Consider the following 22,599-nt stretch of genomic DNA (forward strand, 5'->3'; position numbering starts at 1 on the left):
CTCGGGACCTCTGGCAAATGCTGGTGAAGGCCTCGAGAAATGGGAAGTGTGCCCTACTGGAGGGAGCTGCACTGGGTGGGGAAGGGGGCCTGGCTAGGGTAAGGGGGCATTGATGGAGGGGGCCAGGCATGATCTGAGAAAGGGGATCTGGCTGTGGGAGGATCCCTGGCAAGGAAAGTGGTCCAGGCTGGAGGCAAGAGCAGAGGTTGGTGAGGGGCTTCTGGTGGGAGAAGGTGGCCCAGCTGGGGTGTGGTGTAAAGGGAGGGGGAAGGAAGGGGACTGGAAACTAGGTCACATTCTGGGGAAGGGATCAGGGTTGGGGCTAAGAATGAGATCAGAAAGGAGGCCAGATGGGGACTGAGACACTGGGAGGAGGAGTAGACTGGTGAGGGGGCTACTCTTTGGGGAAGAAGGTCAGGCTGAAAGGCACACTGGCTGATAAAGGGGTCCATGGCTGTTGAATGGGGAAAGGCTGCACCAGGTTGCCTCTCCCTGGAGGGACACTTGTCTGGGAAAAGGGTCTGAAAGGAGATGGGGCCTTCCTGGGGAGAGAGGCATGGACTCGGAAACAGGGTCTGATGGGGGGAGAACTGGAAGGAGGAGGAAACCTGGCTGGTAAAGGAGCCACCAGGCTTAGAAGGGTGGACAAAGCTGGAAGAGTGGGTCCAGACTGGGGCAGGGGGAGGGAACACAACCTGAGAAGGCGGTTGGCTGGGAAAAGGAACCTGCCCCAGAAGGAGGTAGAGGCAGCAGAGGGGCTCCTTGCTGGGAAGTCAGGCGTAGACATAGGAGGGGGCTTGGATAGATCTGGGCATGGGCTGGAGAACAGCTATATGATATGGAAGCAATCATGGAAGGAGAAGGGAGCCTGGCTGGGACTGGGGAGATATCTGGGAGGTGCTGGCTCCAAGGCACTAGAGTGCTAGCTGGGAAAGGTGGCCTGGTGATAGAGGCTTTAGGTGGGCGAATGGGATCAGACAGGGGAAGTATGCTTCTCTGGAGACCCCATCAGGGAGTATCTTGAGAAAGAGGAAATAGGCAGAGAAGAGGGACAGAAGCTAACAGACAAGAGAACCTGGCTTTGGACTGGGGCATAGGGTGGGGAAATAGGTCTGGAGAGGAAGGAGATAATGGGGAACGGGGTGGTTAGGGAAAAAGACCTAGCTGAATTAGGGGGCAGAGGATGAGAAAGGAGTTCTTGGCTGTTAAAGTCAAGGGGGGGAGCCTGGGGAAGGACAGCTGGCCAGGGAAAGAAACCTGGCCGGGAAAGCTGGCAGAAGCTGGGGAGGACATAGGTTGGGGAAGGGATGCGGGAATGTGCCTGTCTTGCAAAGGGAGTACAGGTATGATAGGGTGGCACAAGCTGAGGTTGGGAGACTGGCCAGAATGGGGGTGCTGGGGGCAAAAAGACCCTGGCAGGGAAAGGTGGCCTGGCTGGGAAGGGTCTCTAGCAGGGGAATAGGGCCCAAGAGGAAAGGGGGTGGTCTGCCTGGGGAGGAACACGCAGGCTACGAAAGGAACCTGGTGGTGGGAGAGGTTCGAATGCCAAGAACAACATAAACTGGGCACGGGATAATAGGCAGGTTAATGGACATAGCCGGGAGGTCCTAGCGGGTGAAGGAGCCTTCTAGAGAAAGGATTCTTTTTTTCTTTAAGATTTTATCTATTTATTTATGAGAGACACAAAGAGAGAGGCAGAGACATAGACAGAGGGAGAAGCAGGTTCCCTGCGGGGAGGCTGATGTGGGACTCCATCTGAGACCCCTGGGATCACGCCCTGAGCAGAAGGCAGATGCTCAACCACTGAGCCACCCACGTGTCCCTAGGGAAGGGATTTTGCCTGCAAATGGAAGGGTCCTAGCAGATGGGGGATCCTTCTAGGGAAGAGACCTCTGCCAGGGCATGTGCCACGGCAGAGGTCGTGGCTGAGGGAGGGCATGTGGTTGAGGAAAGGGACCTAGCTGAGGAGGGGACCACAGGAGAGAAAAGGGAGGACATCTGGCTGAGGGGTAAATAAGCTAGAGAAGGGACTTGGCTGAGGAAGGGGGCCTTACTGGGAAGGAGGCTTGCCTGGAAAGGTGAGCATAGACTGGGGGAAGAGGGTGTTGGTCCCTCAGTGAAGAGAGCCTGGCTGGGGGGAGGAGTCTGGCTGGGAAGGAGCTCCTACCTGGGGAAAGAGACTGAACTTAGCATGGGGACACCTGAGGGTGAAGGGGTCTTGGCAGGGAAAGGTCACACAGCTGGGGAGGGGACTTGACAGGTGATTCACAGCTGAGGGCGAAGGACGTTTGGCTGGGGAAGGAGGCACTGGCTCTGAAACTCTAGTGAAGGGGCAGCTCCTTGGGAAAGCAATCCAGATCCAACTGAAGAGGGAAAATGAGAAGGAATAACAAGTCAGGGCAGAGGGCCTGGGGAGGGTTGCTGCAGAAGGGGATACTGCCCCCCCCCAGTGTGGCTTGGCTGAGGAGGGGGTGTAGGTGAGTATCGGGGAATCCTGCCTAGCAGGGGACGAGAACCCATCTAGGGAGCTGGCCTTGGCTGGGGAGGGGGCCTTAGTTGGGGAGGAAGGCATAAGTTGATGAAGAGAGCCTGACCAAGTGAGGGGGCATGGCCAGGTTCCACCCTACAGGCAGATCAAGGGCTTCTGATGGGGATGGGTAATCTGCTAGGGTGGGCTGCACAACATGGGGGAAAGAGGACTACCTGGAAAAGGGAGCCCAGCTCGTTTACTATTTTTCATTTGTGATTTGTCATGTTCTCCCCCTCTTGCCATAGCAGCCGAAAATAAGGTATATTTATCTGGGTTTGAAGACCAGCTCATCTAACCTACTTCCTAGCTTTGTGACTTGGATAAGTCACCAAATCTTTCTGAGCCTCAGTTTCCTCATCCATAATATGGAACAATTAATACCTGTCTTAGAGATATCTCTTGTGATGTTAAGTGCATTAAATGAAAATACATACAAAGTGGCCAATAAATGTTAGCTACTGTTAATATCATTATGTAGAAGCCCAACAACACAATATAATGAGCTGGAGCAGCAACCATACCTTGATTTTATCTATTGTGACTTTTGGGGCAGCATGGCCTCTTCCCACAGGTCTCATAGTGGAAGCAGAGCTTCTCCCAGGTCTCTCTGCCCCAGCTGTTGGAGCAGCTTCCTGGGCTTCAGTGTGAAAGCAGAAACCACTGGAGTTCACTCCAAATGCCCTGATGAGAACAAGGTGGCCTGCATGCAGGGACGCCTCAGACCAGCCAATATCTTCCTTCTAGGCTTTTTCTACACAAACACACAGACACATATTTTTTAAAAAAACAAAATTGGTATCATTCTATTCAAGCTACTTTTCTTTAAAAGAGAGAGAGGGAGTGTGCACGTGAGTGGGGAAGGGCAGAGGGAAAAGGAGAGAGAGAATCCCAAGCAGACTCCCTGCTAAGTGTGGAACCCAACGTGGGGCTGGATCCCAGGACCCTAAGATCACGACCTGAAACAAAATCATGAGGTGGACACCCAACCCACTGAGCCACCCAGGCACCCCATCTATTCAAGCTCCTTTTTAAAAATGTAACAATACACTATAAGCATTTTCCTGTCCTTAAACAGTCTTCAATATGATGATTTGAGTGCCTGCATTCTAGACTGTGAGTGTCCCATAATTTTTCCTATTCTTTTGTTGGACATTTAGATTGCTTTCAATTTCTCACCACTATAAATATGTCACTGTAATATCCTTGTAGCTGAGTGCTTGTCCATATTTCTGATTCTTTCCTTTTGATAGGATTTCTAAAAGTGATCTAGGTCAAAAGGAGAGCTTTTCCGTGCATACAATACTGCTGCATTGCCCTCCAGAAGGATTCCACCAATGTCCACTCTCAGGGAATGAGCAGTTATTTTTCCACATGGTCTCCAACCCTGAAAAATGTCATCTTTGCTAATTTGTTGGGTGAAAAACATTGTATTAGTTGACCCTCTGTTGATTACTAGTATGGGAAATATTCCTTTAAGTGCTTCTTAGCATGTCTATTTCATTCATGCAGGAGTAAATAAATCTCATTTTATTGCCTGTTCCTGAACTTTGCTTAATTTTCCATTTGTCTTTTTCTCATGGATTTTTAAGAGGTCCTTCCACTTACCGCTTGGATATTTTAAAAGAAATATTTTTTTCTTGTACTTTACTAGCCTTTCAGTTTTGCTTCTGACTTTTTGCATACACTGAAGTTCAAAATCATAGTGGAATCTACCTGTCAGTCTTCTTTATGTTTTATGCCTTGGTATCATGCTTAGAAAGGGGTTCCCCATCCTGAGTTTGGATCTGTATTCCTGTATACTTTCCTTCAGGTGTTTATGCTGTCTCTTACTATTTAACTATATTTAACATCTCCACCTGGAAATTACTTGGGTGTAAGAGAAGGATGTACATTGGTTTTCCCCCATGATGGTAATTAATCACTTATTGAATAATCCACCATTTCAGCACTGATTTAAAGTTCAACTTTCCACATGTATTCCATTTTTCTAATATGAGGGAAATCTTTTCAGTCAGTCACACAGAACAGCTGCACTCCAGTGACCTTAGCCTGCAACTGCCAGCTGTCCATTCATCCATTCTTTCCATACTTCCTGACAAGGATAAGCAATAGAAGTAGAGCTGATAAGCAATAGAGATAGAGGGATCAAAGATCTAGTCCCAGCCCTCACTGTCTCATGGAGATGGCAGACAGGAAGATAGAAATAAACAGAAAGCAGCACAACCAGTGCTGTGACAGGAGGAGGCACAGAGGAAGGACACCTCATTGGGCCTGGGGCATTCAGGGATGCTTAGGAAGAACTTGCAGAGGACAAAGCCGAGGGGAGGCAGAAGTGAAAAAACAGGGTGTCTTCCTATTCAGTGGAGTTGGGGTGGGAGGTAGAGAGGTGAGGGGGTTGTGGGAAGAACCCGGAGTGGGAGGCAGGCATGGTGGCCTGGCCCGAGTCAACCTGAGTTTTACAGTATTACAAATTAAATAGATACAAATTAATGAGATACCTTTTTTTCAGAAGATTAGCAAATAAATAAAGTTTGATCATATGTTGATTGGGAAATAGGCACCCTCAAACACCGTCCATGGTGTGTAAACAGGTACAATATCTTTGGGGAGCAATTTGGCAATAACTACGAAATTTAAAGCACACAAACCACTATCAGTTGCATTTTTATGGGTACAGATATACAGTTTCACTTGTGCATGGCCAAAGTGCAATATATTAAAAATAATAATATCAGTTGCTTTTGAGGAGCGGAACCAGGTTCCTGGGGGAAAAGGATAGGTGGCAGCTTTTCACCATGAAATCTCTTGAATGTCTGATATTTTGAACTATACAAATCAATAAATCTAAGCCTAACTCACTAAATAAAATGCACATAGCTTTTGACCTAGCAGTCTATTTCCAGGGCTCTCTACTACAGATATACATATTATATAACATTATATTTCAAGGATGTTTTCATTACAGCATTGTTTGTCAAAGCAATAACCCGGATACAATCTAAATATGTTCAGTAGGGACTAGTTGAGTAAATTTTCAATCATCCATATGAACAGTTTCATGTAGGGAGAAGGGTAGAAATGGGTGGGTGGAAGGAGAAAGATAATGAGTTCTTGCTTTTAAATTATATGATTCTATATACTTGAATTTTTTTATTGTGATCACATATACATTTGTGCTTACATATATAATATAAATAATATATAAACATGTAAGCATGTATTTATATAAATGTCTAAATTTTATGAGATATGTATCTTTATATTTTAGATATATATTTATATGATACCCATTTTAACTATTAAGTGTACAGTTCAGTGGCACTGAGTATATTCACATTGCTGTGCAACCAGCAGCACTGCCCATCTCCTGAACTTTCTCATCTTCCCAAGTTGAACCTCTGCATCCTAAACAATAACCTCATTCTCCCTCCCAAAAGCCCCTGGCAGCCAACATTCTACTTTCTGTCTCTCAATCTGACTACTCTGCATATCTCACATAAGTGGAATCATACAATATTTGTCCTTTTGTAACGAGCTTATATCTCAGAGCATAATATCCTCAACTTTCACCAATGTCGTAGCATGCCTTAGAATGTCCTTTCTTTTTAAAGCTGAATAATATTCCATAGTGTGTATATGCCACATTTCATTTATCTATTATATCATTGAATGTTTACATAGAACATTGGATCTAAAAAATTGAAAAATAATTTTGAAAAACGTGGACAGTTTTCCTATCTTCTTTTTGTTCTGGAATAGTTTAAGTAGTATAGGAATTGTCTGTTCCTTGTAAGTTTGAAATAATCCATTCACTCTTGAAATTGGGTCTGGGCCTTTTCAGAAAGTAAGTCTTTGACAGTCAGGTCAGTCCTTAGAAGAAAAGCTATGCAATGTGAGAACAATCATAATTTACCTAAACTAGATAGGGACAGAAATGGAAGAACACAAAATCAGGAGGTAAAGAGTAAATTTGACAATTTTCTCTCTCAGAGGGTAGTCAAAGATACTATTCCACTTTTGAAATTGAAAAATTGAGAATGATAGGCTTTTTAAAAAAAGTTTTATTTATTTATGAGAATACACAGAGAGGAGAGGGAGAGGGGCAGAGACACAGGCAGAGGGAGAAGCAGGCTCCATGCAGGGAGCCTGACATGGGACTTGATCCCCCGTCTCCATGATCACACCCAGGACTGAAGGCGGCGCTAAACCGCTGAGCCACCCAGGCTGCCTGAGAATGATAGGCTTAAGCATGGTGCTTAACATCATAAAAATAACCACTGGTAGAACTAAACACAGATTGCCTATGCTTCCATTTAGAAGCCTTTTTTAAAAAGAAGAAAAAGAAAGACAAAAAGAAAACCCAGCTCTTTGGAACAACAAATAGAAAACAAAGGAAATGGAAAAAAATTTACTGGCCTTCATCATGGGGCAAGGGGAGGTTTTGAGAGGAGTAGGGTAACTTATGCCTTTTCCTCCTGGTGTCTTCATTTTTACTTTGATGTCGGTGATTTCACATATGAAAATACCAAGGTTGTGCTATGCTTCTGTGGCCTATACCTAGTTTCAGAAAGAAGATGTCTTTTTATCTCTTTTTGGTTCCTTTTTATTTCAGTGGGTCTTTCCTAAGGGAATTATGCAAATACACATTTACTCAACCATCAAATCTCAGTTTGAATGTAAAAATGTGCCCCCTAAATATGTTTATTACTTCTCAATTACTTTTGCCAAAACAACTTTAACTGCTGACCTAGGGCCCTCCATAGGCCCTGCCAGCTCCCGCCATGTCTCTTTTGGTGTGTCTGTCTGCCTGTCTCACTTTTTCTCATACACACATACACACACACACACATCTAGGACCTGTCTCTAAACGTGGTGTGTGACCCCACAATACCACAAGGCAGGAGCAATAGGGAAATAGTTTTTATCTGGCATAAGAAAGAATGTGCTGATAATCAGAGGCATTCAGAAATATAAAGAACCATCTCACAAGGTGGTGAGGTCTCTGTTATTGGAGGTGTGTAAGCCCAGGCTGGATAAACACCACCTCACAGAGGTTTTCAGGTAGTTCAAGTATCTAGTGGACATTTAGAAACTTTCCAAAAAAAAAAAAGAAAGAAACTTTCCACCTCACCTAAGAAATTAGAAAACAAAAGAGGGCTTTGTTTTGTTTTGTTTTGTTTTTTGTTTTGCTTGGGGGTGGGGAAAGAAATAGAAGGGAAGCACAGAAAGCACCAGGGCATGAGCAAAGCTGGGCTGGGAGCTAGGGAAGCCCTAAAGAAGGTTTGATAGGCCCCTTTTACCCAGGTGAGCCCTCTCTCTAGAACCATACAAATGTTAATCCTTCTCCCCTCTCTGATGATCAGTCTTGAGGAGTTTGAGAACACACCAGAATTGTTGAGGTGTACAAGTAGCCAGAAGTGGAGATACCACAACTGCAATGTTGAGTCTAGCCCTTGTTCCTAAGTGCAAAACTGCTGCTTCAGCCGGCTTGGAGAACTGCTCAAGGGACCTATTATAATGAGTAGTCTGGATTGACTGGGACACATTCACAAGTGTATAAATAATGCTTCTGGAAATACTTGAGGAGGTTTGAAAACAGCTTGATATCCTATTCAGTTCAACTAAATATACCGAGGATCTCTGGTAGCAGGCACCACTGGCTGGGTAGGGCCCCAGGAAGGCCAAGGGAGGAGCCCCAGAGACTGCATTCGTGCTCTCCAAGGTGGCCTCACAGCCTCAGAGGTGAGAGCCACACAAATCCAAGGCACTGCCAATGCAAGGCCCACCAGTAGGTGCTGTGATCCAGTAAGAAGATGAAGAAATGAAGTGGGAATGCTCTGGGCCAATTTGGGACTGACTGAAGCTGGGTGGAAGAGGGAATGGGGAGCCTTGAAAGATCGGCTTAGATTTAGGTGGGCAGCCCTTGAAGGGAAGGGCCATTCAGGCTGAGAGGACCACGTTAGGCAAACACACAGAGTTGGCAGTGGGAGAGATGTGAAGAAAGAAGTCAGCCGCTCACATCACCACCTTCCAGCAAAAACTCCCCACCTTCCTTTTGGGCTGTCATCCCTCTGTCACCCTCTTGGGTAAAAGGGTGGGCAGGGGGCGGGGGAGTTGTTTCATCGCCAGGACCCGCCCCCCTTCCAGCCCACCAATCAAAGCACTGCTTCTCTCTGGCCACAGTGATTGGCTCAAACTGAAATCTGTGTCTTGGGTTCGTCCAATTAGAGTGAAACCCAGGATTCAATGGGCGCATGCGCTTTGTGGCTCTTTTGAACCTGTGAGAAACTCTAGAGCCCCGGCCATCTTACAACAAACCGTTGGGGGAGGGGGCTAGAGGGAGCCCGCAGGTACGAGGCAGCCTCAGGTGAAGCCATCATGGGAAATCACCAAATTGAATCAGTTCTTAGGAAGCGGCTAGTAAGGCCTTATGGAATTGGAGGTGAGTTCTAAGTTCTGGGAAAATCTCAATCAGGATTTTGTTTGAAAGACAGTAGGACGGAAATGGAGAGCAACAACTGTTTTCCCATGTTCACGTAGCCACTTTAGCTGGGTTTCTCAGCTACCTTGAAACCAAGAAGGGAATACTCAGGGTATTCTAGCCCTTAGGGAGTAGCCTTTCTAAGTAGCAACTGGGTCTGGGGTCCGTGGCAGCCTGATTTAGTTCTTTCCTGGGAATGCCAGCATGACCGTGGGGGACGGGGAGGGGGGGTGGGGGTTGATTCTGGGAGTATCTGGTTTCGGATCCTGAGGACCAGCTTCTGTGGCAGCTGCAGGAGCTGTCTTCCTATAGGACCCAGACTCAGCGACCAGACACACCTAAAAAGAGACAAAGTTTCTACAATTTGTTCCACCCATTGAGGAAAAAAATCTTCCCTACTGAGGAGTTAGAATGTTGCTTTAGAGGCAGTAGAATACATTGACAGTTTTTCAGTCGGAATGACACATCAAACCTATGCTTTGGGGATGAGGAATCTGATGGCATTTGGGAGATAAAATGATGCAAGGAGAGAGATTGGAGACAAGAAAGTGATTTGAGAGGCTCTCTTTTCATGACAGGGGACAGTGACCTGGCCTGGGACTGGCAGCAGGGAGAGAAGACAAGACCAGTGATGAACACTGGGAGGGGAATTAACATGTGTTTTATGTATAGAGTAAGGAGGAAGGCAGGATCAGAGGTGATTCCCTGCTTTTTGGCTGGAGTAATTGAGGAAATGGTTCACTGAGATTGACCATTAGAAGTCCTTTAAATTGCCAATGAGGTAGTGTCCCCAGTACCTCCGAGCCAAACTAAAAGGAGGCACATGTGAGCATGAGCGAGCACAGACTGTCTTAGAATGGATATACAAGAAACTCCAAGGAAAGCAACTTCATATTGCTGAGAAAAGGGTGTGAATGCATTGCTTATTCAAAATATAAATATAGTTTCAAATTTCAAATATATAATTAAAATTAAATAACGTCAGTAGCAAGCCAAGTGTGTGCCAACAGCACCCAGCAGTTACTCTCAACAGTACTGTCACCAAACTTGGAATTAATTCAGTTGATAATAATGAGACTGGAGCTTCAGCAGGATAATGCAGTGAGGGCTCTGGCACCCTTTCTGCAGATGTAATGCACTCTGCATCCTTTTTCACATAATTGTCCAGTGGATAAACTACTTGATCAGAGTTCATAGCAGCTCTCTTTGTCATAAGGCACATCCCACCCCTTTCTTTTTTTTAAGATTTTATATTTATTTATTCATGAGAGACATACAGAGAGAGAAGCAAGCTTCACGCAGGGAGCTGATGTGGGACCTGATCCTGGGTCTCCAGGATCACGCCCTGGACTGAAGGCAGGCGCCAAACCACTGAGCCACCCAGGGATCCCCTACAACCCACCCCTTTCAAGGAAAGCACCAAAACTCAGAAATCAGAAAATTTAAATCAGCATTTTAAAAGCAATATATATATATTTTTCTGAATTCGGACCCACAATGGATTTTGAATTTTGCATAGTTTGCAAAGCAGTTTCGGTTTCTTGCTTCTGCTTCTACTGGTGTAGAGATCTGAGGCCAATTACAATGCCTTGTCTAAAAGCAGACCCACTAAATCCTGGTAACACAAAAACACTGCAGCAGAAGCTTTGAAATTTAAGAACTTTGGGTTTTACTTTTTTTTTTTTTCTTTACTTTGAGTCAGGTCAAGCTTTTTAGCCTTCATGTATCCCCCCTCACTCACTTTCCCTCATAGAAGGGAAGTCCCCCAGAGACCAAAGCAGAGAGGGTGATAAGCAGAGAGGACTGGGGAGCAGCTCTTCGTAGTTCCACTTGCATAGAATAAACTTGGCAAGAATAGACACGAAATATTAACAGAGGTTTCCTCCCAGTGGAATTATAGGTGAATTAAATTTCTCCAGATTATTGCCAGTGAGCATATTATTATATTTTATTTTACATTGTATTTCAGTAACAACAAATCAGTGTAATGATTCCTAGATACCATGAGACACTCATTAAAATTATTTTGTAGTATTTTTTCTGCAAACAAAATACCTTTCTTTAATCAAGAAAAATATTTAATTTCAAATGCTTTCTTTTTGTTTTAGTGGAAAAAACAATCAGTCATCATGTTTTTTTAGTGAATAAAAATTTCCCCAAACAGGCTTGCTGTAAATGTTAAAATTTTAAACATTTTGGTGATGTAGTGTGCTAATTCTATATACAACAGCTAATGTGATTAAAAGTTAAGATCTTCCTTAAGACACTGAAAATCATTATAATGAATAATTCAAATTAAATAATTTTTAATTCAGTGTTTTCCTAAAAATAGCTTTATATTTTTAGAGCTTAATAGAAAAATGAAGCTACAAAGTAAAAATAAGACCATATAAGCAAGTAGGTAATTTATGATAAAATTAATTGTCCTAAATTTTTAGGTATTACATAAAAACCATAATATGTTAAAAAAATAAATGTTTACAAAGGGAGGCTTCTAGCTGTAATGATACTGCTCTATTTATTGATCTGAGTACATGCAGATATATTCCTGTGGAAAAACTCAGAAGTTGTGTCATTATAAAATGGACACCTTTCCATATGTGTGTTATTCTTCAATAAATAATATTAAAAACAAAAGAAGGGATGTGAAACAGTTGAAGTTCACAGAATTTCAGGAGGATTGAGACTAGGTTGTTGGATATTGTGAAGAATAATAATAATAAAACAAGAGCTACCATATATATGGCTAATAATTATAATGAACACTTAACCATGTGCCAAGAATTGCTCTGTGCACTTTACATATATTAATAAACTTAATCCTCCCTAATCCCTTAAGGTATGTGCTGTTACAATTCTCATGGATGAAGAAACTGATGTACAGAGTGGTTAAGTAACTTGTCCAGGGAGGTTATAAACTACTCTTTCAAGACATTTATGGTGAACAAAGACACAGGACAGTGATTCGTGCAAAAGCAGGAAGTTTGTTTTTTTTGTTGTTGTGGGTGGTGTTGAGTTCATTTATGATTAGAGGAGAGCAGCCAGAGAGAGAAGGGGAAAGAGAGCAAAAGAGCTTGATCCTCACCTGAGAAGCCAGCTGAGGGTGGATCAAGAACCCATATATGGGGCAGCCCCGGTGGCTTAGGGATTTAGAGCCGCCATCAGCCGAGGGTGTGATCCTGGAGACCAGGGATCGAGTCCCACATTGGGCTCCCTGCATGGAGCCTGCTTCTCCCTCTGCCTCTCTCTGTGTGTCTCTTATGAATAAATAAATAAAATCTTTAAAAAAAAAGAACCCATATATGTACACTTCTGCCCACGGGAAAGGTGCCTTCTAAGAGCTGAGGAAAGGAGAGGTTGTGCAGTGGAGAGCTGAGAGATCCCATACCAGGTAAAGGACATGGTGAGGACCTTTGCTGAGCCATAAGGCCAGGAGTGTTTAAAAAAAAGTGGAAAAGGGATCCCTGGGTGGCGCAGCGGTTTGGCGCCTGCCTTTGGCCCAGGGCGCGATCCTGGAGACCCGGGATCGAATCCCACATCGGGCTCCCGGTGCATGGAGCCTGCTTCTCCCTCTGCCTATGTCTCTGTCTCTCTCTCTCTCTCTCTGTGACTATCATAAATAAAATAAAATAAATTTTTAAAAAAGTGGAAAAAAACTTGAAGTGAGGATCATTCAGTGTTTATGACAGTTAAAATGATAGTAATTGCTCATTTCTGGATCCCACCCCAGGCCTACGGAGTCAGACTCTGGAGGTGTCTGTGTTTTTAACAAACTCTGAAGGCAGTTCCAATGACCCTTGAGTTTAGAAACCTACTAGTTTGTGAGATCCACAGGCCTCAGAAGATGAAGGGAAGATGAATCCACCCTGCAATATAGAGCATGAAGGGATAGTTTTCCTCAGGATTTGGAAGTTTTAAATAAGCTCCCCAAGTGATTCTGATATAGGTGGTGTGTGGATACACTGGGGGAAATTTGCCTCAAAGGTGATGGTGGCTGAGCATGTGGGCTTAGGAGCTAGACTCTACAAACTGCTTTTTTTTTTAAAGATTTTATTTATTTATTCATAAGAGACAGAGAGAGAGAGAGCAAGAGAAGCAGAGACACAGGCAGAGGGAGAAGCGGACTCCACGCAGGGAGCCTGTCGTGGGACTCGATCCTGAGACTCCAGGGTCAGGCTCCAGGCTGAAGGCAGGTGCTAAACCCACTGAGCCACTCAGGGATCCCTACATACTGCTTTTTATTTCCCATTTTACCTTTGGTAAGTTAGTTAACCTCTCTGTGCCTCAATTTCCTCATCTGAAAAATGGGGCTAATAATAGATAGTACTCACTTCATGTTGCTGTGAGGATTAAATAAATTAATGCATGTAAAGTGCTTGAAACATAGTCAACACTCAACAAATATTATCTATTAGTATTGCTGTTTATTATTCACCATAGGTGGAGGGCCCAGGGCCACTGACAGTGTAACCTATGAAAAGTCGGTTAGGCAATGGAATGTTAGAGCAGATTTGTGAAAATCACCGAGAGAGTAGAAAAGACAGTCTTGTGACCAGAGAAGAGCTCACAGGGCAAAAAGGGAGGTGGCAAAGTGAGGGCTGTACCCACTCCCTAGGGTCCCTGGTTGACAGAGATGGTCACTGACAAGGTGCACTAGAGCTACCCCCTCCAAAGGGATGGAAAACAAAGTGGGGTTGGTGGAGATAACTGCTATGTCCTCTCTACGTGGATGGGAACTGGTACTGTATCAAGGGCTAACTGTTTAAAACCTGCCTTGTTTTGCCTCTTATGGGAAGCCCAGGTTCTAAAAATGTTCTCAGTGAACAGAAGTCCTGTGTTACTCATCTGAAGAGGGTCCTGCCCTTAAATTCTAAACTGAGCCTCTTGGGCAGGTACTTGGAGCCCTGTCTCCAGCCATTGGTTCAGGCCATCGCTTAGCCTCTTATTTTCTCTTTATGCACCTTTGCACTTATTCCTACTTGTTAAGGGGAGCATGAATGAGCTGGGGAGAGAGCTAGAACCCAGGTCCCATGAGAAACAATTGAAGGAGCTAGAGCTGTTTAGCTTAGAGAACACTTGAAGGCAGTGTCGTTTCTAAACCTCTGAAAGGCTGTTACAAGACAGCAAGAGCAGATGGCGTGAGGTAGAGGGCAGAGCCAGGACCCATAAATGGATAGAAACCATGGGGAAGCATATTTCAGCTCACACAAAGAATTACCTTTCTAACGGTACTGATCAACCATGAAACAGAATAGATACCTTGTGAGGTAATGAGCTCCCTATCACTGGAGGAATGCAAGCTGCAGTTGGATGACAGCTTTATCACAGAGAACATTTAAGTGGCTGGTTGAACTTTATAGCATAGAACACATTGTTCTATGTTTTTCAGCAGCCGGGTTTTGTTTCCATAACCCTTGGCTTTCTTAGCCCTGCTCTAATATCTGGTAACCAGGTCATATTTTACATACTAGGGAATGGATTTTGGGGAGCACTCTGAGTATACCATAGGCCCTAGGAATTGGGTCTATGCATAATCTCTCCCTTCTAGCTACCATCACCTCTCCCTTCCCAGACTGCCTTACAAAGTCAAATACATTTCTCTAGTTCCCTGCTTTCTTGCTGTCTCTGAAACAACCTCAGAGGCCCTTTAGGATTTAGGGTATAGAATCACTGATGGGAGATGACAAGACAGGAAACATGGCAGGTAATCCAGAGACCCAAGAACTCTGACCAGGTTCCCACAGTGTGGTTGTCCATGGTTTACTAAACAAGTGCTTCTCAGACTTGAATGGAAGTGAATCACCTGAGGATCTTGTTAAACTGTAGATTCTGATTCAGGGGCCTGAGATGCTGCATTTCTAACAAGCTTCCAGGTGCTGCTGATGCTGCTGGTCCACGGATCTAAATTCTTATACAAATATCAGGGTTATTGCTATGGTCATATGTTCTATGGCAGAGTTGTAATAAGAGTTGCAAACTCAAATGCTTATAACGATTAATATAAATGGGCAAGTGAAGCCACTAACACAATTAATTATAAGCTGTTTGGATTGAGACCCAGCATAACAAACAATGCAGAGGGTAGATACCTAGTCTGAGAGGTCTATGAGTCTGTATCCACTCTGTGTGTGTGTGTGTGTGTGTGTGTGTGTGTGTGTGTTTAATTCTTTGTGAGAAGCCCCTCATTTTGACCTAAATTTGGTAGAGGCCCCAGGGGATCTGAGAGGAGAACAAAAGGATAAACCATTTGCTGTTCAGGTGCCTCTGGATTCCTGGGATCAAGGATCCCACACACCATTTTACCCAACTGAAGGCTTCCTTGGCACTTTCCTCAGATTTCTCCCTCTGAAACAAAGGGCTCATTCATCTTCATTCAATACAATTAGCAATGAGTATCTCTATTTCTAGCCTCCCACCATCCCCCCTTGCACACACATATTAAACAGGTTTGCTGTACTCATTTTGGCCAGTAGACTACAGGACAAACCCCCCAGTTAGAGGGGGTAGGAGGTGAACTGGGTAAAGGCTCTGGGCCAGAGGAGGATCCTACATATTAGGTCTCCCTCCAGAAAAGGGGAAAATTGGAAAAGAGAGTGGTTGTAATGATATGGAAATTTGGTGATGAAAAATATATTTTGCCACAGAGAAGGTGTTCTAATTCTAGAAATCCAGTCACAAACCTGTTCCTAGGTTTGGGGAGAGAAACTCGTTTGGGAAGGGAAAGGATGGTTTCTCAAGCTGTCATTCAAACCAGAGCAAAGCATCACTGTGAACATTTGCTTTTGCTCTGATTTTAGGGACATCCTTGACTCTCCCAGTTGGAAGAGATCTTAGAGTATGTCATTTAGTCCAGCTTGCCACTGTCACCTCCCACTTGGAAACACCTTGGTGTCTTCTCTATTCCTTAAGCAGATTTTTCAGTTGGCACTTATTTTCCCAAGTAATCTTTCTCCCCCAAACAAGAATTTTACCTGCCCAGGAAAGTATGGTTCTTAGGCTCAGTTCTTGGGTATAAGTCTTCAGTAAACATGAGTCCTTTATTTCAGGGCTCAGTATCTACTGTCAGGGTCAGATGCTGGAATCACAATGCTCAGTGAAAGCACTGTTCTTCCACAAGAGGACTGTCCAGTAAGGAAACAGACTTAAGCCCAGGTTTGTAAGCACTGATAAGACAGCTCATCTCAACCCTCTTGGGACCCTTGGGAAGTGGCATTGGAGAGGAGAACCCAGCTCATTCTACAGAAGAGACAGGATGTTGTGCATTTCCTCACACCTTCCAGCCCTTTTTCATAATGGAAATACAAATACCTCCCCAAAAGGAATTATGCTAACTTTCAAAAATGAGTAGTCCGTCATTGCACACAACCTGAGCACAGAGCCAAATGAGCTAGGAGTGGGAAACACCAAGGATCCTAAGGAGAGGAAAGAGCTCTGAGAACTAGCTACCTCTCCTGCGAGAAGGCCGAGCTGCTTGCAAAGCTCCAGAGCATTATCCCTTTCACAGTATGCTCTGGACACATAGAGGGAGTCTCACCCCCAGAGGAATCAAATGATATCCTTACAAGCCTGCCTCTTGGCACCCTCCCTGTAAGATTGCATCTCTGTGCTGGATCAAGCCTGATTAGAGTTTAGAGAAGCCAAGGACCTCTTCCAGCTGGTCCTTCACAGGTGTGATGAGAATGGTGATGGCCCCCCCAGCTGGACATGAAGTTAGGCCCCAGGATGGACAACTAACAGGACCCAGTGGGGTCTGCTCCCAGATAAACTGATGCTTGGTAGGAACACCACAGCTGTGGCAGAGGCTGTGTTGAACTGCAGGAAAACCTTGCTCTGAGAATCAACCCCATTAGGTTGGAATTCCTGCTCCCCCACGTTCTAGCCCTGTGGCCTTGGGCAAGTTACTTCACTGCTCTGTGCCTCAGTTTCCCCATCCACAAAAGCAAAGAGGTACCTACCTCTGAAGTCTCCCAGGAGGCTTTAATGAGGTGTTTGTCCAAATACTTGACCCAGGGCATGGGCTCAGTGTGCTCCTTCCTTTCCCTTGGCTTGGTAGAATATGTTTATCAAGGAAAGTTGAGATATTCTGAGGCCAGCCCTGTCCCTTGGAGTGGTGACCACCTGGAGGCTTCTAGATTCTGTGCCCAAGAAAGAAAAACATGATTAGAAAAAGGTTAAGTAAAGCTGCTCTCCACCTACTGGCCAGCGTGACAGTGTACTTGTCCATCAAATACATAGCTGATGCTCTTGGGCCACGGGCTTGCTTGAGAAGAGGGTGGTTAGATCTCTTTGCCAGGTTTGCCACTGTCTGGTCTTGTGACTAAAAGCAGTCATTTGCAAGACAGCTGGCCTGAGGTGCAGTGTTTCTATGGGAACCTAATCAGTCTGTGAAGTAATCTGAACTTTGCTCCCTCCTATGTTGAACCCTCACAAATCCCCACTCCCAGCCTTCTTTCTCCCAGCTAACTTCTCCTCCTTACTGGCCTTGACCTTAAATATGGATTCTGCAAGGGAGCCTTCCAGACTATTGAACTAGCCGAAGTACCTGTACTTGGCCTGAACCCCTTGCACCTACAAGAAATGAAATGATTGTGCATTTCTGTACCAAGACTGTCACCCCACTGCCCTGGAAGCTCCTGAGGGAGGGCCAAAGCCTATTTTGTTCAGCTCTAAAACCCCATCACCTGGCACAGTGCCTGGTACATGGTATGTGCTCAGATATTTGTTAACTGACTAGATGATGCCTGCAGTGTCTCTAAGTCTTAAGATTCTAGGGTCACACAGGCAGGTTGTTTCTCTATAATCTCCAATGACAAGGGCACAGCTGACAAGCCAGAGTCTAGTCTGGAAAGGGTTTGGGACACCCTGATATATGACATCTCTTTTTTCCCCCTCTTTTGCTCTCGTTTCTCTTCACCATCCCTATTGAGGTGGTGACAGAATCTTGAGCAGTCATTCAGCCTCCACCACAGTGGAGGGAGAGAATTAGCCAACAATCCCAATAGCTCTTTTGGGTTTTGACAAAGAACAAACCAGGAGGAACAGAGAACCAGATCCAGGTGTTTCAGATCCCAGAACAAGTTCTTAAATCCTGGGTGATAAAGACAGTCCCTAACTGCCTCAGCCTGGCATACAATTGGAAGCTGGCAGATGTGTAAGAGACGCCTAGATCAGGGAGTCACGATAGCTCAGACTCTGACTGCCAGGAGAAATGTGGTTTCTGAAGTCAGAGGGCAAGAAGCTTCCCTCCTGCTGAGTGCTGAGAAGAGTCCCAGAATGAACAGGAAGTGCAAGGAGAGAGCCAACCCTGAAGGAACCATCCATCAGAGGCTCAGATTGCAACTGCTCTTCTATGCATTGGCTTAAAAATCAAATTCCATTCTAGACAAATTTTCTTATTGCATGCAAGCTGCTCTAATTTCAAGAATGTCAAATATGCGGCCAAATGCAATTACATTTTAAGCACAGCACTCGAAATATAGCACAAATTTCTAAACCAATTTTAATCACATTACAGAGAGGGCAGACATGCTCAGCAATCTGAAATTCCACCTTATCCAGAGAGCCTTTCCTGATTAGTTAGAAGAGTGGCCAATTTGCTGGCTCTGCCCTGCCTATTCTCCTGTCCACACTCTGCTGTCAGGTATGCATTTATCCTTATTCTTGTGATAGTGTAGATATGTTTTATGGATTGTTCATTCAGCCTTGATTACCTGTTAACTTGGCTTATCACATGCCTTTTATGCCTGAACAGCCCTTTGGCTGTTTCTTTCTGGTACCCCTCTGTGAGCATAGGCCTGGCCTTGGATTTCTTTCATGTGTGGCTGGCTCATCCCTGCCCCACCCTTGTGCAGGTGCTTAATATGGGTTCTTTGAAAATGAAAGCCCAGGAAGCCAGAGGCCAAACTAGGTGGTTATAGGGACAGTATGTGGTAGGGAGTCCAAGCTCCCCCAGACCTCAGGCACAAGGGATTTTTTTTGGTCTGGTCAGTGCATTGAAGTGCCATAGCATCCCTCTGGTCTGGGGAACTGGTATACTTTTTGCAGGCCAGCATCACCAGAGATGTCTGCATATATATTCTTGCCATGGGGTAGCTGGAGAAAGCATTATCTGGCTGCTTTCTCTGTGATGCCCAGTCTATCGACCAGGACCTGAGGGAACTACATTCAGGGGGCAGCTATTAGGAGGGAGACAAGAATCTTGCTAGTTATAGGGTCTGCAGCTGACTGGCCTTTGGAGTTTCCTTGCCAGAAAATCTAGGTGGCTGATTATGTTTCCCCAAAGGCCTCAGGGCTGTCATTCACAGGAAAGGGTTCCAGATTCCACACACAGACACTGCCCAGCGCTCACTTGCTCTTGCTGGCTTAGGTGTCTCTCTCCCCCTTTCTCTTTCTCTCACTTACTCACTCTTTCTGTCTCTATGTAGATGTGTCTCAGGCTCTTTCTCCCTTCTCTCTGTCTTTTTTTTTAAGATTTTATTTATTTATTCATGAGAGACACAGAGAAGGAGAGGCAGAGACATAGGCAGAGGGAGAAGCAGGCTCCATGCAGGGAACCTGATGTGGGACTCGATCCTGGGGCTCCAGGATCACTCCCTGAGTTGAAGGCAGGCACTCAGCCGCTGAGCCACCCAGGCGTCCCCTTCTCTCTATCTTTGTGTGTGTCTTTCCTTTCTCTTGCTCTGTTTCTGTGTGTGTGTCTCTTTTGGTTTCTCTCTGTGGCTTTTCTGTCTGCCTCTCTCTGCCACTACCACTCACTACTCTTCTGTCTCTCCTCTCACCCCTTCAGCACTGCTCATTCCTCACTCCACAAGCTTAGACACAGAAACACCCATTTTGTCCCTTTGACAAACACACATTTAAAAAGGTAATTTCTCTTAGAAATGAAGGGAAAGGAAGTGATCCAGAGCAGAGATGTCGGCCTCAGTCAGGATGCCAAACCAAGCCCCTTAACTCTTCTTCTGGTGTGCGTTGAGGTCACAGGGCTCCAGCCCCCAGAGGAACTGCTGTCCTCCCAGAACCCAGCTCACTGGGATATTCATGAGATAGATGACAACTTGCTGGGGCCTGTAGCATCAGATGGAGAAGTTGGGGGATGAAGGTGGACTCTGTGGAGTAGATAAATGACTTTTAAAGTCTGTCCATAATGTGAAATTCTGGGATTCTGAGATTTTACACTTGTGATTTACTTGATCCTGGAATGAGTAGACAGTATTCAGGTCTAGGCTTCATACATTAAAGGTTACAAACTAGAATATGTTCAGGGGAGAGTAAATAGAATGGAACAGGGACTAGAGACCATGTCACTGTCTTACAGCCAACATAAATTAAATGCCTACTGTGTGCCAGACACTGGACAAAGCACTGGACATACAGAGATTAATAAGGCCCAGTCTTTTAACTTCAATGAGTGATCACATCTAGAAATACAAGTTTAAAAAAATTTTTTTTTAATTCAACTTTTACTCAGTTAACATCCAGTGCAACTTTCGTTTCTGGAGTAGAATTCAGTGACTCATCACTTACATATAACACCTGGAGCTCATCACAAAAAGCACCCTTAATGCCCATCCCCCATATAGCCCATCCCCCACCCACCTCCCTCCAACTACCCTCAGTTTGTTCTCCATTGTTAAGAGTCTCTTTGACTGGTTTCCCTCTCCCCCTTTCACCTTCCCTTCCCATATGTTCATCTGTTTTCTTTCTTAAATTCCACATATAGATGAGATTATATGATTTTTGTCTCTCTCTTGGACTTATTTCATGTAGCATAATATAATCTAGCTCCATCCACGTCATTACAAATAGAAAATAGAAATACAAGTTTATTTTTTCTAAGATTTTATTTATTTATTCATGAGAGACACAGAGAGAGAGAGATGCAGAGACATAGGCAGAGAGAAGCAGGCTACACGCAGGGAGCCCAATGTGGGACTCGATCTCGGGACTCCAGGGTCACGCCCTGGGCAGAAGGCAGGCGCTCAACTGCTGAGCCACTCAGGCATCCCAGAAATACAAGTTTAATAACAACCCACATTTACTGAATGTTTACAATATGCCACACACTGGTCTAAGCTTTTTGTATGTCTTATCTGATTTAGTCCCCATTTTACAGGAAACTGAAACACAGAGAGGTTACATTTGGTGACATTTTAGTATCATAAGAATTGATTGAAAGAGGTAGGGCTATCTAGCCTGGAGAAAAGGGGGTTCAAGAGAACGTGGATCTCTTGTCTTCAGGCTTCTGTCAGAGTCTAAAAGAACATATATATATTTGTAGCCCCAGAGAGCAGAGCTGGAACCCAAGAGTAGAAGCAGATATGGACTCCATACAAGGAAAAAAAACCTGTCTTAGGAGTCAGAACTGTCCATGGCCAGGACAGGCTTCCTGGAAAGGAAGGGAGATGGCTAAGTAGAGGATGAGCATTCAGGTAGGGGGAAGGGGAAGATGTGTCTAAAGGTCTTTTGTAGTTTTTCTCATAGGGTGTACGTCTCTATTTTCTGGCTACACACTGGCTTAGAGACCCAAACATGACCTCTTTAAAGTCCTCAGTGGATCTGCATTCCAGCTGCCATGTGTCTACCTCTGTACACAGGGAGCACTTATGGCCTGACTGTGCTCATCCTCCTTCATATATCTCCTAATTCTCTTCTCTTGTCTGCCACCAAGGGGTTTGGGGCCATGCCTTGCAAAAGAATCCCACTCATAGTCTTCCCCTCAGCTTCCTACACAGGCCTTTGTGCTAACATCATTGCTGGGGAGCTCCAGACTAAGACCCAAACAGCTCTTTCTCAAGATGGTCAAACTATAGCTAACAGGACAGTCACCACCAGCCAGGTCCATGTAGCCCACAGGCCCTCATGCCTCACACAGGGTGGACTGTGGTCACCCATTGGTCATCCCAAGAGCCCTTCTCACCACCAAGATAAATACTCAAGTCTGGCACATCACACCAGCCCTAAACAAAGCATTCAGCAGTGGAGAAGATTGCTAGAAATGGCCAAGCTCATGAGGTGGCCAGAAACCCTTGGGGTTACCCCTTTCAGGGCCTGCAAGCCATGGTAGTAAAGGTCTAGACTAGCCAAGGGAGAGCAACCAAGGCCCTTGGGACAGCTGATCATTTTGTGGTCAGGGAAGACAAGGGACTGAGCTTCTGTAGGGCAAGGAGACCATGCCTGGGAGCCTTTCATTTCATTGTCCTACAGAGAAAGCTTCCCTGAGGAGAACTGCAGGCCCTGAAAGGTCCCTGTGGTTAAGGTCAGCCCCATATTGCCCGAGAGATCCAGGGAATGAAGAGTGGCAGGAGCAGACTCTTGCACATAAGACTTTGGGCTTGTTCTTCTGTTGGCCCAAAGGCTTCACTAGGAGGAAGCTGTCCTGAAGGGCTGGGTGGAGTTCCTTTTGAGGGGCTCTTTCCCCATAGCGACATGCCTCCAAAACAGGTGCAACTCCTGGTCCCCTAAGTCCACAGCTTACAGCCTGAGCATAATCTCAAAGAACCAGCTGATAAAATACTGAATCATACTCCCCTGGATAACCAGAGATGTCAAGGACAGAAGGACAGTAGAGAAATAGGGACTGGCCTCAGAA

General features: G+C 45.1%; 1 protein-coding gene across 2 annotated transcripts in view; it reads left to right on the forward strand.

Annotated features, from left to right (window-relative positions):
- Positions 1-8,830: 8,830 nt before the first annotated feature.
- IGBP1 (immunoglobulin binding protein 1) overlaps positions 8,831-22,599 on the forward strand; it is a 53,517-nt gene continuing 39,748 nt past the window's right edge. Inside the window, exon 1 of one of the 2 annotated variants that reach the window (XM_049107550.1) lies at positions 8,831-8,972. In XM_049107550.1, coding sequence (XP_048963507.1) covers positions 8,961-8,972 — 12 coding nt within the window. In that variant the 5' untranslated portion in view covers positions 8,831-8,960. The remainder of the gene's footprint in view (positions 8,973-22,599) is intronic. The other variant, XM_025466092.2, reaches the window with a different exon arrangement.

Source organism: Canis lupus, chromosome X (assembly GCF_003254725.2).
Source record: "Canis lupus dingo isolate Sandy chromosome X, ASM325472v2, whole genome shotgun sequence".
NCBI lineage: Eukaryota > Metazoa > Chordata > Mammalia > Carnivora > Canidae > Canis > Canis lupus.